Source organism: Nomascus leucogenys, chromosome 6 (genome assembly GCF_006542625.1).
Source record: "Nomascus leucogenys isolate Asia chromosome 6, Asia_NLE_v1, whole genome shotgun sequence".
NCBI lineage: Eukaryota > Metazoa > Chordata > Mammalia > Primates > Hylobatidae > Nomascus > Nomascus leucogenys.
This window is the reverse complement of record NC_044386.1, coordinates 65,845,168-65,870,447: the sequence shown is the minus strand read 5'-3', so window position 1 is coordinate 65,870,447 and position 25,280 is coordinate 65,845,168. Positions and strand designations below refer to the sequence as shown.

At 37.2% G+C, this 25,280-nt stretch overlaps 1 protein-coding gene and 1 long non-coding RNA gene across 4 annotated transcripts in view; one reads left to right on the top strand and one right to left on the bottom strand.

Moving 5' to 3' along the window:
- The window catches only part of DPH6 (diphthamine biosynthesis 6), a 185,718-nt gene extending 170,786 nt beyond the window's left edge, over nucleotides 1-14,932 (bottom strand). For all 3 annotated transcript variants that reach the window (XM_003272798.4, XM_030814345.1, XM_003272799.4), the window contains exons 1-3: nucleotides 14,830-14,932; nucleotides 11,211-11,305; nucleotides 7,085-7,278 (exon numbers count right to left, since the gene is read on the bottom strand). In XM_003272798.4, the coding sequence (XP_003272846.1) occupies nucleotides 7,085-7,278; nucleotides 11,211-11,305; nucleotides 14,830-14,852 (312 nt within the window). In that variant the 5' untranslated portion in view covers nucleotides 14,853-14,932. The remainder of the gene's footprint in view (nucleotides 1-7,084; nucleotides 7,279-11,210; nucleotides 11,306-14,829) is intronic.
- A 5,821-nt stretch (nucleotides 14,933-20,753) lies between these two features.
- LOC105739953 lies at nucleotides 20,754-22,380 on the top strand. The gene is made up of 2 exons (XR_001115948.2): nucleotides 20,754-22,178; nucleotides 22,285-22,380. It is a non-coding gene; the product is annotated as an uncharacterized LOC105739953 (long non-coding RNA).
- Nucleotides 22,381-25,280: the final 2,900 nt, after the last annotated feature.

The following is a 25,280-nucleotide window of genomic DNA, read 5'->3' as shown; positions in this document are numbered from 1 at the left end:
AGTAATTTTCCACCATAATCAGGTTTTCTAAAATGCATATACTAAAACTAATTTGAAAGAGTTTTTGCTCAGCATTTTCATAAAGTAGTGTGCAGAAGGAAACTATTCTTGGTACAGTTAGTGGTTACACTGATGGGATGCCTTATTTTGAAAACTTCCACTATGATGCCCATTCCATTTAAGCTTCTAAATAGGAAAACAAAACACAAAATGAATTTGCCAATGGTTTTATATCGCATATCATAGTAACATGGCTCCCCTGTATTAGATAATTATATTAAAAATTTTTTTTTTGAGGCAGAGTCTCACTCTGTCGCCCAGGCTGTGGAGTATAGTGGTGTGATATCAGCTCACTGCAACCTCTGCCTCCCAAGTTCAAACAATTCTCTCGCCTCAGCCTCCTGAATAGCTGGGATTACAGGCACGCACCACCACGCACAGCTAATTTTTGTATTTTAGTATAGACGAGGTTTCAACATGTTGGCCAGGCTGGTCTTGAACTCCTAAAAGTGGTCTGCCCGCCTCGGCCTCCTAAAGTGCTGAGATTACAAGGCATGAGCCACTGTGCCCAGCCTAGGTTGGAATAATTTGATACATTTTTTTTACCAAACTTATTCTTTTAATATTCAGTATTCTTTTAAGAGCCTCCATATGTCAGGAACTCTGGTAGGACAGATACAAAAATGAACAGCACTATCATGTTTCTGAGGTCTCACAATCTAGCAAAAGTGACAGCCACAAAAACAATCCTAATAATGCAATGAGACCCACAGTAGAGTTATAGACAAGCTGCCATGGAACAGAAAGGAAGAAGGTAAATTAGGGCAGGTTTCACAAAAGAATATGAGGTGAGAAGGGGTTCTTCAGGAGGACAAAGAGACAAGCATAAAGAAAAGCACAGCCAAAGACTCAGCCATGAAAAGCAATCTCCTAGAAACCTAATTAGTTCATTATAACTTGATCCCAGAGGTGCTTGTGTGGGAATAGCAGGATCAGACTAGCAGGATTGCCAGGGCCTCTTCTTAAAGAGCCTTCTGTGTTAGCCTAATGTGTTTGGACTGTATCTTAATCATGGGTCATTTAAGCATTTATACAGATCAGCTGCCAACAACTTGGTAGAAGAGGTGGATGGAGCATAGGGCAATACTGAAGGCAAGTTGATTAGGAGGCTCTCGCATAGTACAGATGAAAAACCAGTAGTGGTGAGGAAGTCAAGGGGTCAGATTTTAGAAGTCATATCAGCATTATCAATAGGTGCTGGAGCTATAATGGTGATGGCTGAGGGGGATGGAGTGGAGAAAGCGACTGAGAAAAAATGGAAGTCTCATAGTAAGGCCTAGGTTTTGACTTAGATGATGAGGTAAATGATCTTTTAATTAAGGAAATACAGAATATGGAACAAGTTTGTGTAGGAAGATAACAAACAAGTTTTGAACTTGTTTAGTTTACCATGCCAGTGGAATATTACGGTGGAAAAATCATGAGCAACTGAATATACAGGTCCTTAACTATAAGCTCACGGCTTTAGCCCCAATGTCCAACTGTTTTCGAAAAAAGAGGAGAAGGAAGGAAAAAAGGGAAGAAGGGAGGGAGAGAGGGAAGAGAGAAGAGATTAAAAAAGAAGAATTGGCTGGGCATGGTGGCTCACACCTGTAGTCTCAGCACTTTGGGGGGCTGAGGCAGGCAGATCACCTGAAGTCAGGAATTCGAGAACAGCCTGGTCAACATGGTGAAACCCCCGTCTCTACTAAAAAGACAAAAAAAAATTAGCCAGGTGTGATTGCGGGCGACTGTAATCCCGGCTACCCAGGAGGGTGAAGCAGGAGAATTGCTTGAACCTCGGAGGCGGAGGTTGCAGTGAGCTGAGATCGCACCATTGTGCTCCAGCCTGGGTGACAAGAGCGACACTCGGTCTCAAAAAAAAAAAAAAAACAAGAAAAAAGAATCATCTAGGATGGTTTCCAAGTTGAAACCCACACATTTTTAGGAAATGTGTTACTCTTTGCCCCCCTGCCACAGTTCACCCTTCTACCAGCAACAGCCTGATTTATATTTGGAGATTCACCCTTCCTTTACTCCTAGTAAACATATTCCTAGTAATCATGATTCCATCTCGTAATTTAGGATGACATACAATCTAGGCCTACCAAATCAAAGTCATCTTCTTCCAACCACAACTGATTCATGAATATGTTACACGTCAGATCAATTAAGATTCCCCTTTAAGCTATTTAAAATGAAAACTGGAGCTTTTCCTACTACATTTTAACCAAGAAGAATACAACTGGGAGCCATCCTCTAACTACAAGGTCTTGACTGAGAAGCGAGTCTACAGAAAGTAGACGTAAGAGAGAAACAGAAAACAAAACAAAAAAATCTTGACTTTGATTATAAAATTTGGGTCCTATATCTAGTTATCTTGAAGTTAAATTTACCTTTAGATTGCTATCAATAATAAAAAATAATTTTTGTTATTTTTATTATTAAATTTATTGTTTATGTATTTAATATTTATTATTAAAATTTTAATTCCTCAATTATTACTGTCAATAATAATAAACAGAAGGAAAGAACTAATGAAAAAAGGATTTCAATTAATTTATTAAGTTAGAAAGCAGATAAAGAAGGAACCATGACTGACCAGTCAGCACAGAGAGCCATAATCTACTGTTTGCATGGAAGAGAACAGAGCCAAGAAAGGAACCAAACTAGGCCACACTATCCTGAACTCCAGGAATAACAAGTGTGAGATGTGAGGTTGGGAAAATTCTAGAGTCAAAAGCATTCACAGTCAGCTTTCCTCTTGTATTATTCTTGGATATGAAAAGGCAACCAAAACATCAGAGAAAAGCCTATAACAGGAAAGAGAAGAAAACTAAGAAAAAAAATATCTCAAAGAAAACACCAATATTGGCCAGGAGTGGTGGCTCGCGCCTGTAATCCCAACACTTAGGGAGGCCGAGGTGGATGGATCACCTGAGGTCGGGAGTTTGAGACCAGCCTGACCAACATGGAGAAACCCCGTCTCAACTAAAAATACAAAATTAGCCAGGCATGGTGGCACATGCCTGTAATCCCAGCTACTCAGGAGGCTGAGGCAGGAGAATTGCTTGAACCCCAGAGGCGGCAGTTGTGGTGAGCCAAGATTGTGCCATTGCTCTCCAGCCTGGGCAACAAGAGCGAAACTCTGTCTCAAAAAAAAAGAAAAGAAAAGAAAACACCAGTATTTCAGGAAATGAAAGACAATCTTTAAAATATCTGTATTTTAAGAGGATATAGGGATGTTACATCTATAGAAAGAAAAATAAATTGTTATTAAAAAACAAGGGACAAACAAGAAAAGTTCTTGACTACTGAAAATATGATGGCTAAAATTTAGAAAAATTTAACAGGAAAGTAGGGAAATTTAAAAAGGAAATCTCACAGAACGTACAACAAAAAGACACTGAGATAGAAAATACATTAAAAAAAGATACATGAAGATTCAGTCTAGAAGGTTTCATATGTGACTAGTGAGAGTGTCAGCAAAAAGGAACAGAGAATATCAAAAGGAACAAATTATCAAACAACTAGAGGAAGAACCATCCTTACACTGCAATTCTATTGGCTTTGCAATATTTTGTGTATCAGATTTGACATCAAGTTTTCTCCCGTCAAAAGAATAAAAATGGCTATGGCAGTTTTAGGTCTCACATCCACACATCTCTCTGCACAGAAGGAGAAGAGCTTATCTTCTGCCAACTACCCAACATTCTAGGCGTCATTCTATTAGGACAAACATAGGTTAACAAAACCATCTCTGATCCAATCACTATGGCCAGAAGAATGCCATGTTCTGACTGGCTATCACCTGGATTACATGCCTATCCCCAAACCATCAATCGGAGAAAGAGGACAAGGGATGTATCATTACTCAATAGGAATTTAGAGAAGCGATGCAGGAGAAACAACACTCAATACAGCATTACTGTGACATTTCAGTACACCAAGCATAAAGACACATAATAAAAGTTAACAGAGAAGAAAAACAGGCCCCCTAAAAAGGAACAACAATCACACCAGTATCAGCAAAAGGCTAGAGAACCACGGAGCAATGCTGTCAATGATCTGAGGAAAAATGACTTTCAATTTAAAGTCCTAAATTCAATCAAATCAATAAAATATGAGAGCAGAATAGCAACATTTTCAAAATGGAAAGATTCCAAAGTCCCCTAAGGCAGTTTCTTAAATATAGATTATACTGAAACTAAGGAATAAACCAAGAAAAAGGAAGACATCAGATCCAGAAAGTAGCTCCAACCCAGCAGAACAGAAAGAATATAATCCCTACATATATTTCCTATAGAGACTTAGTGCTTATATGTATCTTTCTATAACTATTACACTGCTCATGTGACTTAAAAAGAAAACAAATAGAATTGGAAATTACTGTATTTTCAGGAAATAATACAGTTATCTATTAAACTAAACTAAATAAGAACTGGTTACATTTTAACAGTAAAGAAATTCTAAAGAATAAAAGATTAGCCACATGAAAAATCTTTTGCAAACAACTTGAGATACATACCTCCGGCTGTAAGAGTCACCTGCTAATTTACGAGACAAAGGCTTATTACATTTCTATTAGGTGTCATAATTTCTACAAAATTATGAAACTTATAACTCTACAAATTCTTCCAAGTCTTTCCTACTTCTTCTCAGCAATTAGTAAATTAAACTCTTTGCAAAAAGGAACATCTATTCAAAAATTAGTTTTAATATTTGTGGGGAAAACGTTACAAAAACAAGACTTATGTGTGAAAGTTGCAAAGCTGTAACCTGTTATAAATAAATGTTTATAATGAAAATAAATCTAAATGCTTTCCATACTCCATTAATACTCAAAGGATTAAAAAATGCAATTTCTTTCTTTTTCTTAGAACAAGTAAAGACTAACTTCAAAAATTATAGCTTTTTTAGACTCGTTTTTTTCCATAATTACTCAGTTAATCATTAGAATACGTAAGACCTCTACTGGAATCTTCGCACCAGTGTTTCATAAATGAATTTAACTATAAAAGCCTAGTTATACAATCACTTCCATAAAAGCAATATATTTCTGATATTTATGTCCTTAAAATATCCTATAGTAAAATTAATATTTCTACACAGGAAAAGAAGGAACTATTTAGTCCCAGACAACTTGATAACATATCTTTCAACTATAATTATCATGTACAAACTTCCAAAGCATAAGTTGTCAAGAATTTAACATTAGCATTAATTTATGTCATAACTGATGGTTAGCATAAAGATAATAATGGCAAAGCATCCATTTCTCCAAAGACAGCATGGATGGAAAGGAAAATTTCTTCTTAATTATTGCTAATCTGCCCATTTTTAATTAAATTTATTATTAATAGTAATTTATTATCTCTCTTTCTTGGAGGGCTGTTACTATCATGGAGTTTTTCCAAACTGATCAGGTTTGTGATTTTTAAGCAACCCAATTATTTTAGAGTGAGTCTCATCATTTTATAATATTGGTTTATATATAAACTTAATGCCCAAATTCTTTGTACCATGAGAAAGAAATTTTGAAAATGCAGGATTTACACTCAGTATTTCACACTTCAGAGTGAACACTGTCAAGATCATAATTGCACCCTTTGGAGATATGACCACTAAAAGTAGGATTCTTTTAAGCCTTCTACCTTGTTTGATAATCAAAATGTTTATTAGCATGTATCTTCCCAGAGGGAAGAAAGCAGGTCCTTGTGATTTCCTTTCAAAAGTTTCTACTTCTTATGCTATCCATAACTAAGCAGAAAATTTTGGAACTACTCTAAGGGTTTTTCTTATCAGTTTCTTTTTAGAAAAAAACAAAATGTTCTGACATACAAAATAAGAACTATTTCAGTCAAACAAATTTTAAAAGAATTTCAGTGCTTCATATATTTTTCAAATCAAAATCCTTAATTAACTTTTGATTTGTATGAAACTCAAAGTATGTCATTTAAGTAGCTACTTGAAACTAGAAAATTTTCATGACAGAAGTTCATGAGATAACTTCTGAAAAAACTGAACTTCTCTGAAGAGTGAGAAAGTGAAATGCAATGTCCCTTTGTAGAGGAAGGGACAGAAATCTTCTTTCCTTCCCCTTGTGAAAAATGGCAAGACATCAAGAAATACTGGCTTGAATTCCCCACTTCATCAAATCTACCTTATATGAATCGATTGTAATGGACTGAATAAAAATTCATACTTAGAATAATACTGAACTGTATTCAAATAGTTGGCTATCAATAAAAATGAAAAGATAATTGCTTAATATAAAATTATCCTTATTAATTACCATTTACTGAGTATAGTAACTATTAAATATATGAGCCCAAATATACCCTCCTAGAAATTAATGAGTGCAAAATGGCTGCCAAACTCTTACATTCTGTGACTTATGCATTAAATTCATAACTGTTCCAACAGATTTAAGCAATGCTCAGTCTCTCATTTTCTTTACGTCTACTTGTTACCTTATCAGAAATGTCTTGCTTGACCACCATACGTAGCACTGCCTCCACAGCTATGCCCTGCCATCATGTGCTATCTGATTCTGCTTCATTTTTCCTCATAGTACTCTTCACTATCAAGCATGTTATTTATTTGTTTATTGTCTGTCCTCTTCCACTAGAAAGTGAGCTCCATTAGAATAGGCCTTTAACATATGTGCCCACTGCTCTATCCCCAGTGTCTAGCACCATATGCCAGGCATATAGTAGGCATTCAAAAGATATTTGTTAATAAAGAGATTAAATGGCCATCAGCTCTAATCTTTCTTTTCCTTAGGAATAGAAAACTTAGTTTAATATCATTTGATTATCCTGGATGCCAAACTATACAAAACGTCTTATTTTTAAATATCATTTAATATAAAGGCATACTAATCATTTGGAGTTTTTTTCTAACCAAAAAAAGACAAAACATCCTTTTAAAGAATAGTTGGGCTACTAACAATTGCAAATTATGGATTACCAAATAATTCGGCAAACGTAATTTGTTAAATTACACACTAAATCCAATATACTTAATTGGTTACTCTGCATACCTTAACAAGTTTCAAAAGCTCATAGAGATCTTCAACCTCATCACCTTCACATTTGGTGTACACTTGTCTTGTATCCAAGCTCCTTCCTCTTATGGTTCGGCGATAGAGGGGAAGAGCCATTGCTTCTGCGTACAAGTCAATGGCATGGTGCCCCACTGTCTGATACATGTAGCTATCCACTTCATCAGACCCCACTGCAACAATTAAAATGGAAATAATTAGCAAAAGAGAGTGAAAAAGAAAGTGGATTTGAAAGCCCATCCAGGTTTTACTGCTTGAATAGTCGACACAGAACTTGAAAGCTTGCTATATTTCTCTGCATTTATGTAGTAAAATAAAAACATAAGAATTGCACATGTGTTTGTAGTTGCATCTAGTTCATATCACTCCTAATAATCTCTACTACTAATTACAAATACAAATGTATTAATACATAAATTTGTTGTACCATATAAGGCAAACATTTAAAGAGAAGAGTAAATATCCAATAAATTCTGATTAGTTTATTCAGTTAAAGATTTTTATTACATAAATGTTTTTACAAATCATTCAAGGTTATTCATGAAGTCATCCAGACTTGTAGAAAAAAACCTTTCTTAATTAAATATCTACCTAGTTAATAAGAGACAAATATTGGTAAGAAAAATTTCAGATCGTTTTGGTATATTTTATATTCAGATATTCAGTAACTTATAATAAAACATGTAAATAGATATAAATTCAACATTGTTAGAGCATTAGAGCAGTTACAAATGTGCATAGAAACATGATATCTTAAGCTAATCAATAATATAATCAGTGGTTGTCACAAGATTCCACAAATATCAATATGGGTAAAATATTCAAAACAGATGAGTCACATCAGAGCTTTGGGTGATATAAATGAAGTTAGAAATATACTGGAATAGACCTTTTGATCTCGTAACCTTACTTTTTAGAAAAAGAATCATGAATATATACAAAGCTTATTTGCAAAGATATTTATCACATTATTTATAATAGACTAGAAATTATAGTATATTCATATAATAAAGTACTATGCAGCCATTAATATAATGTTGAAGAACATTTTCTAAAGTATGTTCTGTGGAATATAAATCCCGTAAGACATTAATAGGTATGGGATGATAAAAAGATTTAAGGTTAAAGAAGTTTATAAAACATGGGGATAAAAAGTGTTAAATGGATGTCTGTGGGTAAATCTTCCCAAGCTAATATGCTTTCAGGTACTCCAGTAAGAGCAGAGAATATGAACTATCTCTCAAATTTATCTACCCACAGAACACTTAAATTTAATGGGGGTATTTGTGTTCTAAAGACATACGGGAAATGCTATTGTAGAATAATATTTAATGACATGGTAAATGTTCACAAAATGCTATTAAAAAAATTACAAAATAGTTATTTTGACATATACCTATGTGTGTATGTATGAATATAAGTCAAACAGGTCCAGGCTTTCCATTAAATGTGAAAACTTCCTATCGAAAGAAATGAAAAGTGATAGTGCAAGGGCCCCTTCAACAATCAAAATCATCAAAATGTGCTACCCCATTTTGGCTCACAGGTTTCTGAACTCACACATTATTAGACTGGCTTCCTTCAGAATATTACTCACATTGTTATTATAAATGTTTCCACTCCTGGTCCCAGTAGGAAGTAGAGAACATAGCCGAAGTTACCTAAAAACCTTTCAGCCTTCTCTCATCTCAAAATTAGACTGGATCTTTAAATACATTCATTTTAAAGGATATTGATACAATCAAACCAATTTACTCAAAGAAATTTGGGCTTCTTGGCAAGAAACATTCTGATGTTAGCATAATAAGTAAAACATTTCACTGGCTTCAAAAACCTAGAAGATAATTTTCTTTAAGGCTCCATTTAGTCCTAACCACATTGTAACTTTGATTAATGGAAGCTACAGAGCAACAATAGTGTGAGATCAAATAAAACCAAAGGCTCCCCTGTTGCCTGAAGCAACTCAATTAACATGCCACAAAAGTTCCTACTACAAATCTAAAGAGATGGTTTTGTGAATTTTATGACAAGTTCGCATTATCTCCATTGATGGGAATAAATTCCTTTTCAGACCACCCATTGAAAACCCGTAACTTTGCTGGACATTGGAGTCATCTCTACCAGTCATTCCTCACTAAGGTTTCTTTTATAACACTCGTAGGAAAATAAGTCATTCAGCGAATTGTTCAATAATTCCCAATGTCCTGCTGATTTTCATCAAGATTAGCTAAACCACCTCCATCTACCAACCCACAGCCATCTGTTTTCTTCTACAACAATTACTATTGTTTCAACTGCCTTTTCCAGGCTTTTTACTTCAGAATATTCTAATTCTATTTACTATTAAATTTTTTCTCACTAACAATATTCTAAGTAAGTGTCTCAATTCTACTGAGAGGTATAATTTAAAGATATACTTTGCTTGTCATTTTACCACCCTGCTGGTGAACCATGAACACAAGGAAGATTACATATTAATGATTCTGTACTAGGTAAGTAAAATAATTCACGTGAAAGCTGAAAACAAGATAGAAACTCCAGTGATGAAATTATAATACACCACGTATGTATTATATACTATATAAACATCTGCTTTTTAACTTCACAAGATAGCTTGAAAGTCCCAGTTGCCTCCCTGGCCACAAGGGACAAGGGAGTTTCCTTCCTTTGGTAAACCTAACAGGAGATTCTGCTACTTCTTTTATGATACAGAAGTTAGAGTGCAGTTCCTACTCATCCTCAAAGATTTTTCTCTTTCTTAAAGTTGGAACTTTTTCAAAAACCATCACTTCTAAAAAACCATCTGTTACTCATCAATTGCAGCACAAAATCCAAACATATGCATTTACCTCTGACTCTCTGTGGGACCTTTCCATTTCTTCCTATAAAATATTTCTAATCTCTATCTTTCCACACGACTTCCAGCATTACTTACATCTTAATCACAGAAGGAAAGAAGATTCAAATATCTGACTGAAATAACTGCTCACTATTCCAGGGCTAATCCAAATTAGTTCATTATACACCTGTCCACCAATCAACTTTGCGTGAACTCCTACCAGAGGCATAGAGCCGTCCCAAGTGATGAGCAGCAATAAAAGGAAGATAGAAGATATGATCTCTCTTCTCAAGAAGCTTATAATCAATCTATTTAGAGATATAAAACAAGTATTTAGCCAGATTCCAATTCAGCTAAATTTACGGAATGCCTACTTCATGACAGGAACTACGACCGATGTTCTCACACATACTACTCATTTAATTAATCTTAAAATAACAGTGCAAAAACATGGAGCCTGGAAAGAAGTAAAAGAGATAATAAAAAGATCTTACTAGAAGAGTCCTGTGAGAAGCAGTAATACAAAAGTCATACAAGTGCTAATCTTTTCTCCCCTTACATTTTAGCAGTTAATATCTGTAGTTTCATAGGTATAACACAAGAGCATTAAAAAGCAAATTGGTGAATATACTTCTTTTTTCAAAAGCTGTAATTGGGGATATTTCATTGGAGGCAAAAATGAAAAAAGTAGCCAATATGAGGTCTGTGAATTATATGTGGATGCCCTCGTTACTACAGACAAATGAAAAGTGGGAATGCATTGCTTTATGCTTCTCTCAAGTCTCACATTTCTGGCTTCCATCTAAAATAGGTAAACTGTATCCTTTTAATAATCAAATCAATACATCATTTATCAATATGTGTCTTACTTCTCAAGCTCCTTGAGGCATGAGACTATATCTTATCTACCTCTATGCTGCCTACAGTACTTGGAAATGTGGTGGGGTAAAATGGCAGTGTACTTTGAAGAAGGTTCAAGTCTTAACTCTACAAGTTTGTGCTAGTTTACTTCAGACAAACTCCAAGCTTCAGGATCCCTGTCTATTAAGATTAATAATGCATCTCTATAGAAGTTGGTTATGAGAATTAAAAAATAAGTAAGTGAAAACACTTAATGCTAAGTTCTAGGTGGAACCTAGCATCTAATGGGTGCTTAATATATATTGGTTCTTTTTTTTTGTCTTTGTACAGTATACCTGTACAATGTAATTATGAAGTTGGAATTTCATTCATTTAGGCAACTTCCCAATAAAGACATGTACTTACCTTGGTTTTCAGCTGGTCTTAGATTTGCTAAAGCAACGATCTGATGCCCAGCAGCAATGCACTGCATCATATTATAGCAGCTGTCCTTCCCACCACTAAAAAATAAATCAATAGAGAGACAAATATCATGCTACTGACCATTATTCAACATAAAATCACTAGATATCAAAACAGAATATGTTATTTACTTGACTTTTCAGAATATATTACAATGCAAAAAAAACCATTAATTTCTAAATCATAAACTGAGCAACGGAATCTGAGTATCTAGGGCTGCTACTCACAGGAGCGTAAGAAACTATATATAATAAGAATATTCTAAACAAAATATGGTAACTTTTTGCTTTGTGATAGCAAATATATTTGAAGTGCTTTGCAAATAGAAAATGATTTCAATTTACATCCCAGCTAAACATTTATTATATAATTATATATGAAATATATATATTCTACCTAAGGAATATATATAACAATATATATTATTCCACTTAAGGAATATATATATATAAAATAATTTCATAGAAATTATTGAAAAAGTAAAAAAAAAAACTATTCTCTATGAGAAAGTAAAAAAAAAAAAATTCTGCTCCACCATAAGAAATCTAACAAATGGCTGCCATCAGCAATTAAGGGATCAAATTAAAGATTTGAGTACCTAGCTAATGACAAAGTTTGACACACTTGGTGGGTTCCAATTCTGCAGAGATAAAAAACAAGATGCTGACTTACACTGATGATGTGAAACATCAGCACTATCAGTACTTCAGCCATCACCACACATACATATATACATATATTATACACATACACATTATATATATATATGATGGCAGCAGAACAAGGCTTGAGCTATAAATCTAGTAACACATTGAAAGAAACTTCTAAATTCTGGTTCTAAATCTACCTGAGGCAGATGCATATCACTTAGTAAAGACAAGCAGTAGCTCATCTATAATACCGCTGAATGGCAATCTATATGCGATTGTGGTTTAATATTCTCCTAATTCCCACTATCATTTATCATTGCCTCTCTCCCTTTCATATTTCTTTTTCCTCCTGTTTCCCTTCTTTCCAATATTTGCTTAAGGCCTGCAAATCCCCAGGCAATGTTTAGACCTCTTCATAGCTCAAGAAACTGAGGACCCCAGAAACTGGCCTTGTTGCCTTTTATCTTAGTTTTCAACATTTTCTGCCTCTTACACCCTCCCATCAATAACAACTCTCATTCCAAAACTTCTCAAGTGGAAGGAGAGTGCAAGGGCCAAAGTGAAGTTTTAAAAAGTCCATTCTTCCTCTTCAGGTTCGGTATCCCCATAAGTAGGTCTTCCACAACTTCCCGTATCAAACCTTACTGCTCTGATTCCCCATTATAAAAAGATAGGACTAACTGTTTCAGATATTAAAGACTGAAGGGTGTGCATCCAGAATCAGAACTGAGTCTGACAATTTATTCTGAAATATGCCAACATTTCAAATATGGTTTTAAGTAGTATTTACCAAACTGTGTTCTGTGGAACACTGGTGTCCAACAAAATACTAACCAATTACTCTAACAAGGTTTTGAATATCAGACAAGCTTGGGAAATGCAGAGTACCTTACTGTCCTCTTAGAACTCCATTAAGTACACATGTATGTTAGGTGAGAGGTCTCACAGCTCCATTTTAGTTTCCAACTCTGGGATACTAAGCTAAGTTATTCAGTGTGCTTGGGTTTGCATACTTCATTGCAAATTAATGAATGGTCTGCCTGGATAATCCTCAAAATAACGTTCAACTATAAAATTCAAAGACTCATTTATTTATTAGAAAAATAATGCTCTACGAGAACATATGGGCACAGGGAGCAGAACATCACACACCGGGGCCTGTGAGGGTTTGGGTGCTAGGGGAGGGATAACATTAGGAGAAACATCTAATGCAGGTAACGGGTTGATGGGTGCAGCAAACCACCGTGGCACATGTACACCTATGTAAAAAAACTGCACGTTCTGCACATGTAACCCAGAACTTAAAGTATAATAAAAAAAAAAAAATTTAAAAAGGAAAATAGTGTTCTTAGAAAGATATGTAAGAATCCCAGTTTCACTTATTCACTTATAACACATAATTACATATAATGCATATATATAGAATACATAGGCATCTGTATCATAAGCATACAGGTAAATGCTTATGTATTCATACTTACAGCATATGTCCTTACAGCTTACACTTTAGCAAGAATTTTCCAACGTTGCTTTTGTTAGCAAAATTTTATTATAAAGCAACATATGCACATTACAGATTATTTAGTGTAACTGACTCTACCAGTCTTCTCTCCTCCCCTCCAATACTTCTAAGTCTTTGTTTGTTGTGCTTTACTTTAATCGTTAAACTTTTGGCAAGCGATGTAAATTTGAATTATTCACTTCCTGGGGTACTTTTAATTCTTAAAGTAAGACACAATGGTTAAAGCTTAATCATTCATGTTACAGAGGACATTTACTGAACAACAATAATTATTGTGACATTATGGTCTAGTCTAAAAATGACATTGAAGGAAAGGGAACCGGAATATTCCAGACACTACAGTAGGTTTGAAATGTCGTATCAAGTCCTTAATAGGTCAATACTTACAGCCAGTATCAATTACCTAAGGAACGTTTATGAAATCTTCAATTGGATTACAAAAGCAAACACATCGTTGCACTGTATCTAAGACACTCTACAGGGCAAAATCTCATGAAACAAATATTTAAGTAGTCTTAACTTTTTAATGTTGCTAGTGTGTTCCCTTCTGCCTCAGTTTATAGATGGAGTATGGAAATATTTAAGCGGGTTTTTGATTTGTCAGTCACAGGACTTATTTAGACACTTAAATTTATGATTTGGTTACTACAGACATCAAACTCCTTTTGGAATACGGAGTATAGGGTGAGGTCACTCTAAAGCAATTATGAGAGTCCGAAGCAACAGCAACTGGATCTAGCATAAGACTGGTACAATTCGGTCTCTACCACGAAGAGAGATCTCTGTACTTGAGTGCCCAAAGGCAGAAACACACACATGCCATAAGCAATCCACATCTGTGAAGATGAGGGAGCGGTGGACTTCTTGGGAGGGGCGGAACCAGTTACAACTAGGGAGGAAGCCAGGCTACGGAGGACCCAGCTGACCAAACGGAACTACAGAAGAGGACGAAGAAAGCGAGGGGGAAAGGGCGAGGGTTATTAACTGAGTTGGTGGAATAAGGTAGTGGCTCCAAACTTCACGGCTCATTAGAGCTGGAAAAAAAAAATCGGGCGCCGGGCCGCACAGAAGTAATTAAACCAATCCCTCTGGCGGTGGGGCCCAGGCATCGGTATTTTTTTAAAATTTCCCAGTTGAATCCAATGGGAATCCAAGTTTGAGGGCTGGAAGACCAGACAGCGACAGACAGAGAGGAGACGCGTCAGCCAGGGACCGAGGCACAGGCGGGCCGGCAATAGCGAAGGCTCCGCCTCTTCCTGTGGCTCGGAGGAGCCGCGGAACCCCCAACGCGCGGCTCAGACAGAGACACCCACTCTTTCGGCGCTAACGGCGGCTGGAAGGAACGAGAGGCTGGCATGGGAGGAGGGAGGCGGCTCCAGGACCGCATTACCTGATCAGAGCCACGACCCTCATGTTGGGCGCAGTGCGCGTGCGTGCGGCGGGCGCGGGCGGGAGCCAGGAGGTCGCGCCGCAGCTCGCGTGACGTACCGCGGGGCCTCGCCCGGGTGTTCGCTCCGCCGCCTGTCCGCGGATCGGTGCTGCGAGCCCCGCGGCTGCCTGCGGGACACCTGAGCACGGAGGGTGCGGCACGTTGGCACCTTGACCATGTGGCAGGGACATCTCGGCCCAGGAAAGAATGAGGTTTAGGCACGGCCTAACCACCTAAGTGAGGGCATTGAAGCTGCCGGGGGAAGGGCAAGGTCCGCGTTGCAGAGCCCAAGCCCAGTGGCGCAGGATTTGTTTTGGTAAGAGGGGATTTAGCGTCCCAGTTGCTGCAAATTGACACAGTTGCGGACGTGCAAGCGCAGAAGAAATTTGTCCTTCCTCACCCATCTCCCACAGAAACAACTGTACACTTTTGCTTTTTAACTTACATCTCCTCTGTCCTCCAAACCTGTGTGTCCAGATGTGAAACTGAGATCCCCAGGGGCTGTGGTAATTTTTAAATCTGGGGCTAGCCCCCCCACTTCTAGGCCCTGTGTGGCTTTGGCTCTTGGTCAAGCTTGTGTATTTGACAAGGCCAGGCCAGGCTCTTCACCAAAGAGCAATGGCCTTGCAGAAAGAAAATCTAGCTTCTGAGTTTATTTGCCAAGTATGTATTGAGTGCCTTTCGTGTACCAGGCACTGTTTTAGACTCTATGGATACAACCGTAAATAAAGCAAAAGCCCGGCATTCCGGGCATAGAGCTTAAATGGGGATGGAGAGAACAGACAATACATATCTTAAAGGTAAATAGTATGTTGAAGAGTGAGAAGTGCTATTAGAAAGGGGCGGGGTGGGGTGGGGGAGAGTCAGGAGAGAGGTGGAGAGGCAAATTGCAGAATTAAATAGTGTCTATGTAGGCCTTATTGGTAAGATGAGAGTTGAGCCAACTTAAATAAGGAGAGTTAGCTGTGTGTATGATTGGGGTGTGCTCCAGACAAGGAAAAAAAAAAAATCGAAGGCTCTAGATACGTTGTGTGTTTGTGGAAGATTAAGGCAGATCAATGTTGCTGGAGCAGATTGAGCAAAGCAGAGAGTAGTGGAGAGCAGGTTAAGGTGATGGAGGGGAAGGATTATATAGGGTCTTGTAGGTAATTGCAGACTTTTGAAGGGTGTGACTTAAAATTTTAAAAGGATTGCAGTGTTGAGAATACACCTATTAGGAAGCTGTTACAGTGTTCCAGTAGAGAGATGGCGGAGCCTAGAATCAGCATGGTGAATTTGGTGAGAAGTAAGAGGGTTCCAGCTCTATTTTGAAGATAGAGCCAATAGAATCAAATTAGATACGGGATATAAGAGAAAGAAAGTCATGAAGGATGATGCCAAAGGCATGAATTAAGTAAGTTAATATTTGTAGGGAACTTAAAATTATGCCAGGTACATAGTAAGCATTCAATTTTATTTTGACGTTCTCAACTCTAATAGTAGGGGTGACTAGAGCAGTGACAGTCTACATATCAGTTTTAGCATCTAGAATCATACAGCTTTAAGATTTTGCAGTTATGAATATTTACCAAATGAGTCAAGTATTTAAGAAGTTTGCAGTCTAGCTGGAGGAGATAAATACATGAAACACACACAATGATAACAGCTCCAATGAGTGGAAGAATCACCAGGGCTCTCGTCTCACGCCGAATTGGGTAAAATGACACAGACACACATGGAGTGGTTTTAAGGAGTGGAGAATTTAATAGGCAAGAAAGAAGGGCGAAGAAAGGAAGAAGCTCCCCTGTAGAGACACATGGAGGTGGGCTCCAAAGCCTAGAGAGGAAACCTCCAGTGCCGGGGTTAACAGCCAGTTATATGAGGAGGCTGGAGGAGACGGTGTCCGATTTGCATAGGGCTCAGGGGATTGGTTTGACCAGGCATGTCATTCACTTAGCCCAGGAAAAACCTGGCTCTCCCACCCTAGCCTTTTAATATGCAAATGCAGGTTGCCTTGATGTTCTACATATGTGGCGATATGGGGGGTGGCCATGTTGCCAGGCACATATAGGGGCAAGGGCAAGAGGACAGCGGTGGCTATGGCCATGTTTGTGTGGACCCGGTTTCTAATGGCCTGCATTTGCATATCAAAGGTTGCCAGCCGGGCTCTAAGAGCAAGGGCTTTCCTGCTAGACAAGAAACATTTCTGGAGCTGCTTTAAAAGAGACAAAAACTTTCCAAGGACCCCTTTTCCTCTCTATCTGCCTAAAATTATTTTTTAAAATAAATCCTATAACAGTAATCCAAGAGAACATATTTTGAAAGTAACAAGTTATGTAATGTATATGGCAAGAGTCCCATGAGTCAAACTCACAGGGTAATGGCTGGAATGAGGATGGGACTTGAAAGATGAGCAGAATTGAACGGGAATGGGCGGAACTTCCAAACAAAGACAGCAAGGCAAGAATGAGCGTGGTGTGTTGAACAACAGTGGGTAGACTAGCTTGACTAGTTTGGAAGGTATATGGGAAAGAGGAAAAAATAAGTTGAATAGATAGGATGAGGCCAGTTTATCCAGGGTCATGGAAAACCAAAATGAGGAATTTCAAAATAAGGCAGGTTACTGTGGCTGCTTGACATCATTTTTCAGGACATTGTGTGAAATAGCAGTAATGAACATGATGAATGATTTTGATAAAATAGGCACTCCCAAAGATGCCAGTGGATTGTCTTTTCCACCAAGGGATATCTTTTCCTTGCCACTTCCCAAGAGGGATAAAGAGAGAAGATTCTAAGGCTACCTTCCTAAAACTACATCTTTAGGATTATATTTTTGTTTCTCTCTGCACTCTGTAGGCTTCATTTTAAGACATCCTCAACAAACAGGTTTATTACAGTGTGTATATCCTGGCATTAAACTGTATGTTAGGAAATAAGTTGAGGCCGTTTTCCAAGGTCACCCAGTTTTTAGCTTGATGGTATTGCTTTCCTCCCGGATTCTTCCTAGCACCTTGTAGTATCTCTCCTCCAGGTCCCTTTTACCCCTTGAACAAAATTTCTCTCAGCACCTATTCCCTCCTTTTAAAACTTTCTACCAGAATTCTTTAAATTAATGCATGTTTCTGGTTGCCTAATGTAACACTGCAACATGTGTTTTCTTAAAAATTTTTATATTTCCTCACATTAGTGCCTTTCTCTCAGCATTACCATACAAGGCTCTGTGCTTGAATGTCCTATCAAGGCCACCATAAAAACGGTAGGTTCAATTCATTCTGGTTCAACAGACATATTGGTATTTCTGAAATTAATATATGTCAGATTGGTCTTGACCCAGCCATCAAAGTTATTCTTAGATTCATACATATTTTTGAAGTTCTTTTTTTTATAGCTAACTGAACAAAACCAGATTAATTACTGACCCCTGAAAAACTTGTTAAAAATTAGAGATTAGGCCATGCTCTAACTTTTCCCATTGAGAATCTTTCTTAATTCATTGTAGTCACCTTTGTGGGTGTCATTTTCTTTTGCTGAAATTTAAAAACAACACCCAATTTGTCAGTTACAGGTTTCTGAGAAGCAGATGCCAAGATGGGATTACATGTGCAGGAGATTAGAGAAAATGCCTGTGAAGGACAAAGGGAGACCAGCAAGAGAAAGCAGGGAGACTCCGATTGGAATGCAGGGGGGTCGAAATCTGAAAAAGCAGAATGGGAAGGAAGAATAGGTTGAAAGAACCTGTTTGCAATGTCATTCTGAGAGACTCAGCCAGGTCAATGGGGAGTCCTAAGCCAAAGTTGTTCATTAGAGGAATTCCAAATTGGTCAGAAATTGCCCAGTTCTAGTATCTCTGCTATGCTCAGTAACTCTCTGAGAGCAGTGCAGGAAAAACTTAGTCCGGTGCAAACTCAGTGGTGAATCCAAAAGTGCAGTAGGTGGAGACTGTAAATCAGTTCATAATAACGTTCATGGTGTCGCTTCATGATTTCTGTAAACCTCTCTAGGATAAATTTAGGAAAGGGAAGTTAATAGGACAAACTATCATCACAGGTTGTCTGGGACCACACTAGTACTTACCCTGTCCTGCACTATCCACTGTATATTCCCATCACTGTCAGCTCTCACTTCAGCAGATCTTGTTGACTTACTTGGTGGCATGACCTAAACATTCACTCCTAAGTGGTCTTGGGCTTTTGTCATCATACTCTTCTCAGTCCGTGACTGTAGTTTGTGTCCATTCACAGTTAGAATTAGGTAAAGGCATACCAAGAGGCACCTAAGTGGATCATCTGAGTTCCACATGTGTATGTCTCCTTGTCCCCAAGGTGTAAAGGTGGCCCTACCTCCTCATACTAATCAATTATCCTTGCTTGCTGGCCCCTGGCTGCAAAGAGCCAAAAGTGTCATACTATACATAGCTTATAGTTCAATGGATTCCCGTTCTACCCTTTTGCAAGACAGAAAACCTGTAATTCTACTCAACCCAGAATTGGGAGAGGTGAAGCACAGAGTTCTCCAGTGGGTTATTAGGAGTGATTGTAAATAAAGTCATTTGTGATTTCACCTTTTGGTTCCTGGATCCATGTATTTGTCCTACTAGAGACACAGTGCCATGTATAAATCTCTGATTAGTGCCTATACCAAATACTGAGAGATGTCATGCCATCCTTGCAGATTATTGTCTCTGAGCTGCTGATTTCGCTGTGACTTAAGTAGGCTTTTCCAGTACTCTATGAGGCCAACTTCACCTAAATAGTGCAGTATATGATAAAACAATTAGACCTCATGGACATGGCCTACTCCTGTACCTCCTTTTCTATAAAGTAAGTTTTCTTGTGGATGCTCTGCTAGGTGGGATTCTGTGACTAGAGAGGCATTCTGCTAGTGGTGCCAGCTAAATCTTTGCAGACAGGAAGCCAAGTTGTAGTACCTGCTCAATCGAAGCCTGGAAGCAGCCAGGAGAAGCGTGGTTTGTCACGAACTCCACAATGGATCCAAAGGTGTGGCAGCTGAAGGCTGTCAGTCAGCTGGGCTCTCCACAGCAGGTGCTTTTGAGGAGAGATCTGAGTGGAACACTTGTAAGGCTGCCAGAGCAAGACAGTGACTCTCACAAAATCATATGAGGAGCGGGAACATTTGAAGCGCCCTGCTGGAGTAAGAAATGTAGAATAAAGAGTTAATTCAAACTTAGAATAGTGCTTGAAGGAGAACCTACCTAAATTTGTGAAAGTCTAAATTATAAACAATACTGTTTTTAAGGAAATGCCTTAATTTACTTCCAAACAAATATTCTAATCTTGAGCATACTAACATACTGATATTGCATCCTGGCTAAGTGTTTTTACTGTAAGTTAATAGAGGAAACATTTTTAACTAGTAGTATTTATTTGCCTACATGTAATTTGCTCAAATTTTAAGGTCAGTTCGTTTACCAAGACCCCTACATTCATAATTTTCCACATGGATAGTGTAAAGGCAACTTCAGCCCAGTAAATGTCAATAAATTAAAAGACTTTTTTCTTTTGATTAGTGCAGTCTAAAGTAATTCTTTTTGCAATATATTAAAATGACTTGCTCAAGATTCACTTTTCAAAGGCATTGTGAGCTCACTTCCTACAGTCTGAGACTGTTACATATGAGTGACTATGGATTAGCTTGTAGGGCCAGCAAAATAGGTGAACAGAAAATCAGCCTCAAAAAACCTCCGTCCTTTGCCAGTTTACTTAAGGAAAACTCTCCATAGCCAAACACTGTTGCTAGTAATAAAAGTTGCAAGCTGTCACTGAATTCTGCTTCCTTGGCAGCACATCTCAATATACTGATTGATAAAGACTCAGATAATCAAATCAAGAATGCTACAGGTGGTTACTCCTCAGAAACCTTGAAAGGATTTAAATATATTCTGCTTAAAGTCATGCCATACAGGAAGCTATCAGAAGTTGCCTAGTAAGGATTTAAGAAAAAAGGAATTAAGTGATTATTTGGATCATAAATTTTAGGGCATCAGGATATGAGTATCTGATGTATTTATATTAATAATTACAGCTTACCATGGGCCAGTCACTCATTTAAATGCCACAGCAAATTTATGAAGTAGGATATATTGTTATCCTCATTTGCACATGAGGAAACTGTGCACAAAGACGTTAAATGGACTGCCAAAAATCCTAAAGCTAGTAAGTGCCAGTACCGGTATTCAAACCTAGGCAGTCTAGCTCTTAACCGCTATACTATATCTTTCATTGAAATGGACAGCTGGTTATTTTGACTAAATATTCTAAGATATGTTTGGAAGGGAATTACCATCACTGACCTCTTGAATCTCCTTCTTCTGTACTTCCAAGCTGATCAACTCTTTTTTTTCTGAAAGACTCAAATTGTTGTGTTGTATTACATAAATTGATATATGGGGTAATTGCTAAACATTATAGACCTGAGAGTCATTCTATCTCTTTTAGAAATCTTTTTCTTTATTCCATAATGGATAGTGACAAATTCAAAAGCTTTAGGAACTAGGCAGATAACATAAGTGAGGGAGATGGCTTGGTATAAGACAATTTGAAATGGCGAGAACTGTGGCAAACCACTACTCACTCGTCACTTGGCTCCAGCTGCTCTGTGCAAATGTGGATCCAATGTTATCAGATATTTTAAGGCCAGGAATGGTGGCTTATGCCTATAATCCCAGCACTTTGGGAGGCCAAGGTGGGAAGATTGCTTGAGCCTAGGAGTTTGAGACCAGCCTGGGCAACACAGTGAGACCCTGTCTCTACCAAAAAAAAAAAAAAAATTAGCCATGTGTGGTGGCATGTGCCTGTAGTTCCAGCTACTTGGGAGGGTGAAGTGGGAAGATTGCTTGAGTTCAGGAGGTCAAGGCTGCAGTGAGCTATGGTTGTGCCACAGCACTCTAGCCTGGGTGACAAAGCAAGACTCTGTCTCAAAAAAAAAAAAAGATATTTGAAACTTTACCTTAAGGGTAAGTTATTACCTCTGCAAATAGCTCATTTCTTCATCATCTGTTTTACTCTATTCAGAATGTTTCAGAGAGAGACCACAGTCTTGACTTTATTTTCAAGTTCTGTGAATCCATTATGTTTAGAGCTTTTACCTCTTTACAGTCTCCATGTATATATTCAATAATGTAAAATATGTTAACAGTTCATGGTTTGGACTGTGTCCTTTTTACAGACAATCGACTATATAAAAGGCTGAAGGGTTATTCCAGTATATCCCTAGTACTACAAAGTACATTTTGGAGTCAGACAAATCTGAGTTTGAATTCTGTTTCTGAGACATTAACTTGTAATTTCAGCAAGATGTTTTTTCTTCATCTTGTATAAGTACAATAGGGTTACTTATACCTCCTAATTAGATCAGGATTAAATATATATAAATACACTGATCATAGCAGCTGTCATATGCGTATTGTACTTGTATAAGTACAATAGGGTTACTTATACCACCTAATTAGATGAGGATTAAATATATATAAATACACTGATCATAGCAGCTGTCATATGCAAATTCTGAAGCAAAAAAAAAATTAAAAAACAATGAGTTATCATTAATAAGTCATAAAGGAAATAAAGGAAAGATTATATGGAGTCATATAAAAATACTCAAAAAGGGCTGGGCATGGTGGATCATGCCTGTAATCCCCGTACTTTGGGAGGCCAAAGTGGGTGGATCACCTGAAGTCATGGGTTCAAGATCAGCCTGGCCAACATGGGTAAACCCTGTCTCTACTAAAAATACAAAAATTAGCCAGGCGTGGTGGCATGTGCCTGTAAACCCAGCTACTCAGGAGGCTGAGGCAGGAAGAACTGATTGAACCCAGGAGGCAGAGGTTGCAGTGAGCCGAGATCGTGCCACTGAACTCCAGCCTGGGTGACAGAGCAAGACCCTGTCTCAGAAATAAATAAATAAAAATGAAAATACTCAAAAAGGACATTTGTATGTAACTATATCAAAATCAAAAAGGAGATTTATATGGAATCATATAAAAATAGCCTAAAAGAAGTCAGAAAAAAAGAGGAAGAAAAACTGAGACAAAAAACAAATAACAAGATGATAGATTTAAACCCAGCATCAATAATCACATTAAACGTAAATATCTAAACACTTAAAATTCATATTGAAACACTGGACAAGAAAGCAAGTCCCAGCCGTACCCTGTCTATAAGAAACTCACTTTAAATATCAAGACACAGGCAGATTAAAAGTAAAAGGATAGAAAAAAAGATAAATACTACGCAAATACTACTCAAAAGAAAGCTAGAGTGGCTATATACATATCAGACAATGTAGATTTCAGAGCAAGGAATAAAATTAGTCTTTTCCCGCCTTAGAACTTCAGTCCCCCAGGTCTCTTCCTGTGAGGAAGCATGATACCTATTTTTCTGTATCTTTCCAGGATGAGTTTATGAATATATAAGCATATATCACTTTTATTTTTCACCAAGGGGAGCATACTATATTCACTGTTCTGTACTTTGTTTTTCCACATATATCTAGGACATTATTCTGTAGTACCACTCCATATAGATTTATCTCATTCTGTTTAACTATTGTATAGTGAAGAATATAGATTTTTGAAAGGCTTTATTAAACATATTAGGGTCTCTAAATTCTAGCTAACATGGTAAAGCACCTCCAAAATATGACTGTAATATAACTTAAAGAACACTGGACACCTGCCTGTCCAACACATTCAAAACTAAGGTCAATATCTCATCATGCCGCATTCCTGCTCTTGTCACCCCAATTCATTCTTTCACCAATTTCTTGTTTTTTAAGGACATCACCCTCCACCAATCTGGTCTCTAAAGTAATCGTTAACTTTCCTTCGTTCACTTTCTTCCCCTAATTAGTAGCCAGAGTCCTATACATTCTACTGTTAAGGTGTCTCAACAGTTTGGAGATGGATGGTGAAGATCTTTTTGAATTTCATTGTCACTTAGTGTATTTAATATAAGACTTTCTGCATCCAATTCCAGTTTCCATTGCCAGATGTCTTTTCTGTAATATTGCATTGTAGAATAACTTTAGAGTATTTTAAAATGATAAATTGATTTTTTTAGTATATCTACCTGAAAAGTTTTTTTCTAGGGTCTTTTTAAATAATTTCACTCATAGTTCATTTGATTTAAGAAGATGTCTGAGGTCTGGTGGGATATATAGTGTTGTGTAACTGTAAGTTGGATTTACAGATCATCTTTTTTTTGAAAAGCTACAAGTACTTTAGCAAGTTTTGTTTTGTTTTTCCTAATATTCCTGTGAAGTAGATTGAAGAAAATATTTTCTTTTCAATTTACAAATGAAAGAACAGAAACACAGATATATCAGTTAAGTAGTGCTTGGCTACACAGGATGTTAGTGGCAGCACTGAGACTAGAACCCAGGTTTCCTGACGTTCAAGCTGGATTATAAATTTCAGGATCATAGAACTGTCTACCCTGCAATTTTTAAAAAGAAATGGCATATGCTGTCACATTCTGAATTTCTAAAACTGTAATAATAATCCATTAAAAAAGAAAAAAAAGCCTTCCTTTGAGAATCTCATTGGAAAAGAACATTTTGCAAGAAAAGTAGGGAATACATACATACATATTCAACCACTGATTCTCTTCATCAAGAACTTCTCTGTAAAATGAGCTTAAAATATGATGACATCAGGCCCACTGTTACACCTATTTTTATTCCTCAAATATTGTCCAAACATATAAATGTTCTGGACTCTAAATCAATCATTTGAAACTGGTCGGCTACAGCTTTGAAAATATTGGAAGCATCATGAACATCATGCCCATCTGTCATTTTTTTTTCATCATAGAACATATATAGCCTGCAATCATTCATAGCAATATCTCATGGCTCTGGTAAAAGCTCATGAATAGCCTTCTCTATTCATTCTCTCTTTAGCCTTCTCTACTCAGCTGCTATTTCTGAGTAATTAGATGTATTCAAAAGTCCAACAAACTAAATTCTAAGTGGCAACTCAATGGCAACAGGAATAGTTGAATAAATTACTTTATTTAAATGGAAAACCCATTTTCCTCTGAAGTAGAGCAATTTGCAAGAAGAACTTAAAAAACCAGCCTCTAAAAAGAGAATTTAAACTTTGAAAATTTTATTGCAATTATAGTAATATGTTAGAATTAGATTAAACATTTTAATTACAATCACTTTGAGCTTTCATTTCATCAATAAAATTTCTATTCATTGGCTTTGCCTTTTTGGTAAACAAGATAGATTAAAATTTTATTGTGTTTAGCAGTTATACAAAAGTAAACCTTTTTTGTTGCAAACCACTGAGACTTTAGAGGTCGCTGAGTTATCTCGGGGACTAAAGAGTCTTGCCAGTTTGTATGGGCAGCACCCTAGCAAGCATGTGTAGAAGTGGCTTCTAAGGGTGTTAGGAGAGAATTAACTGTGAA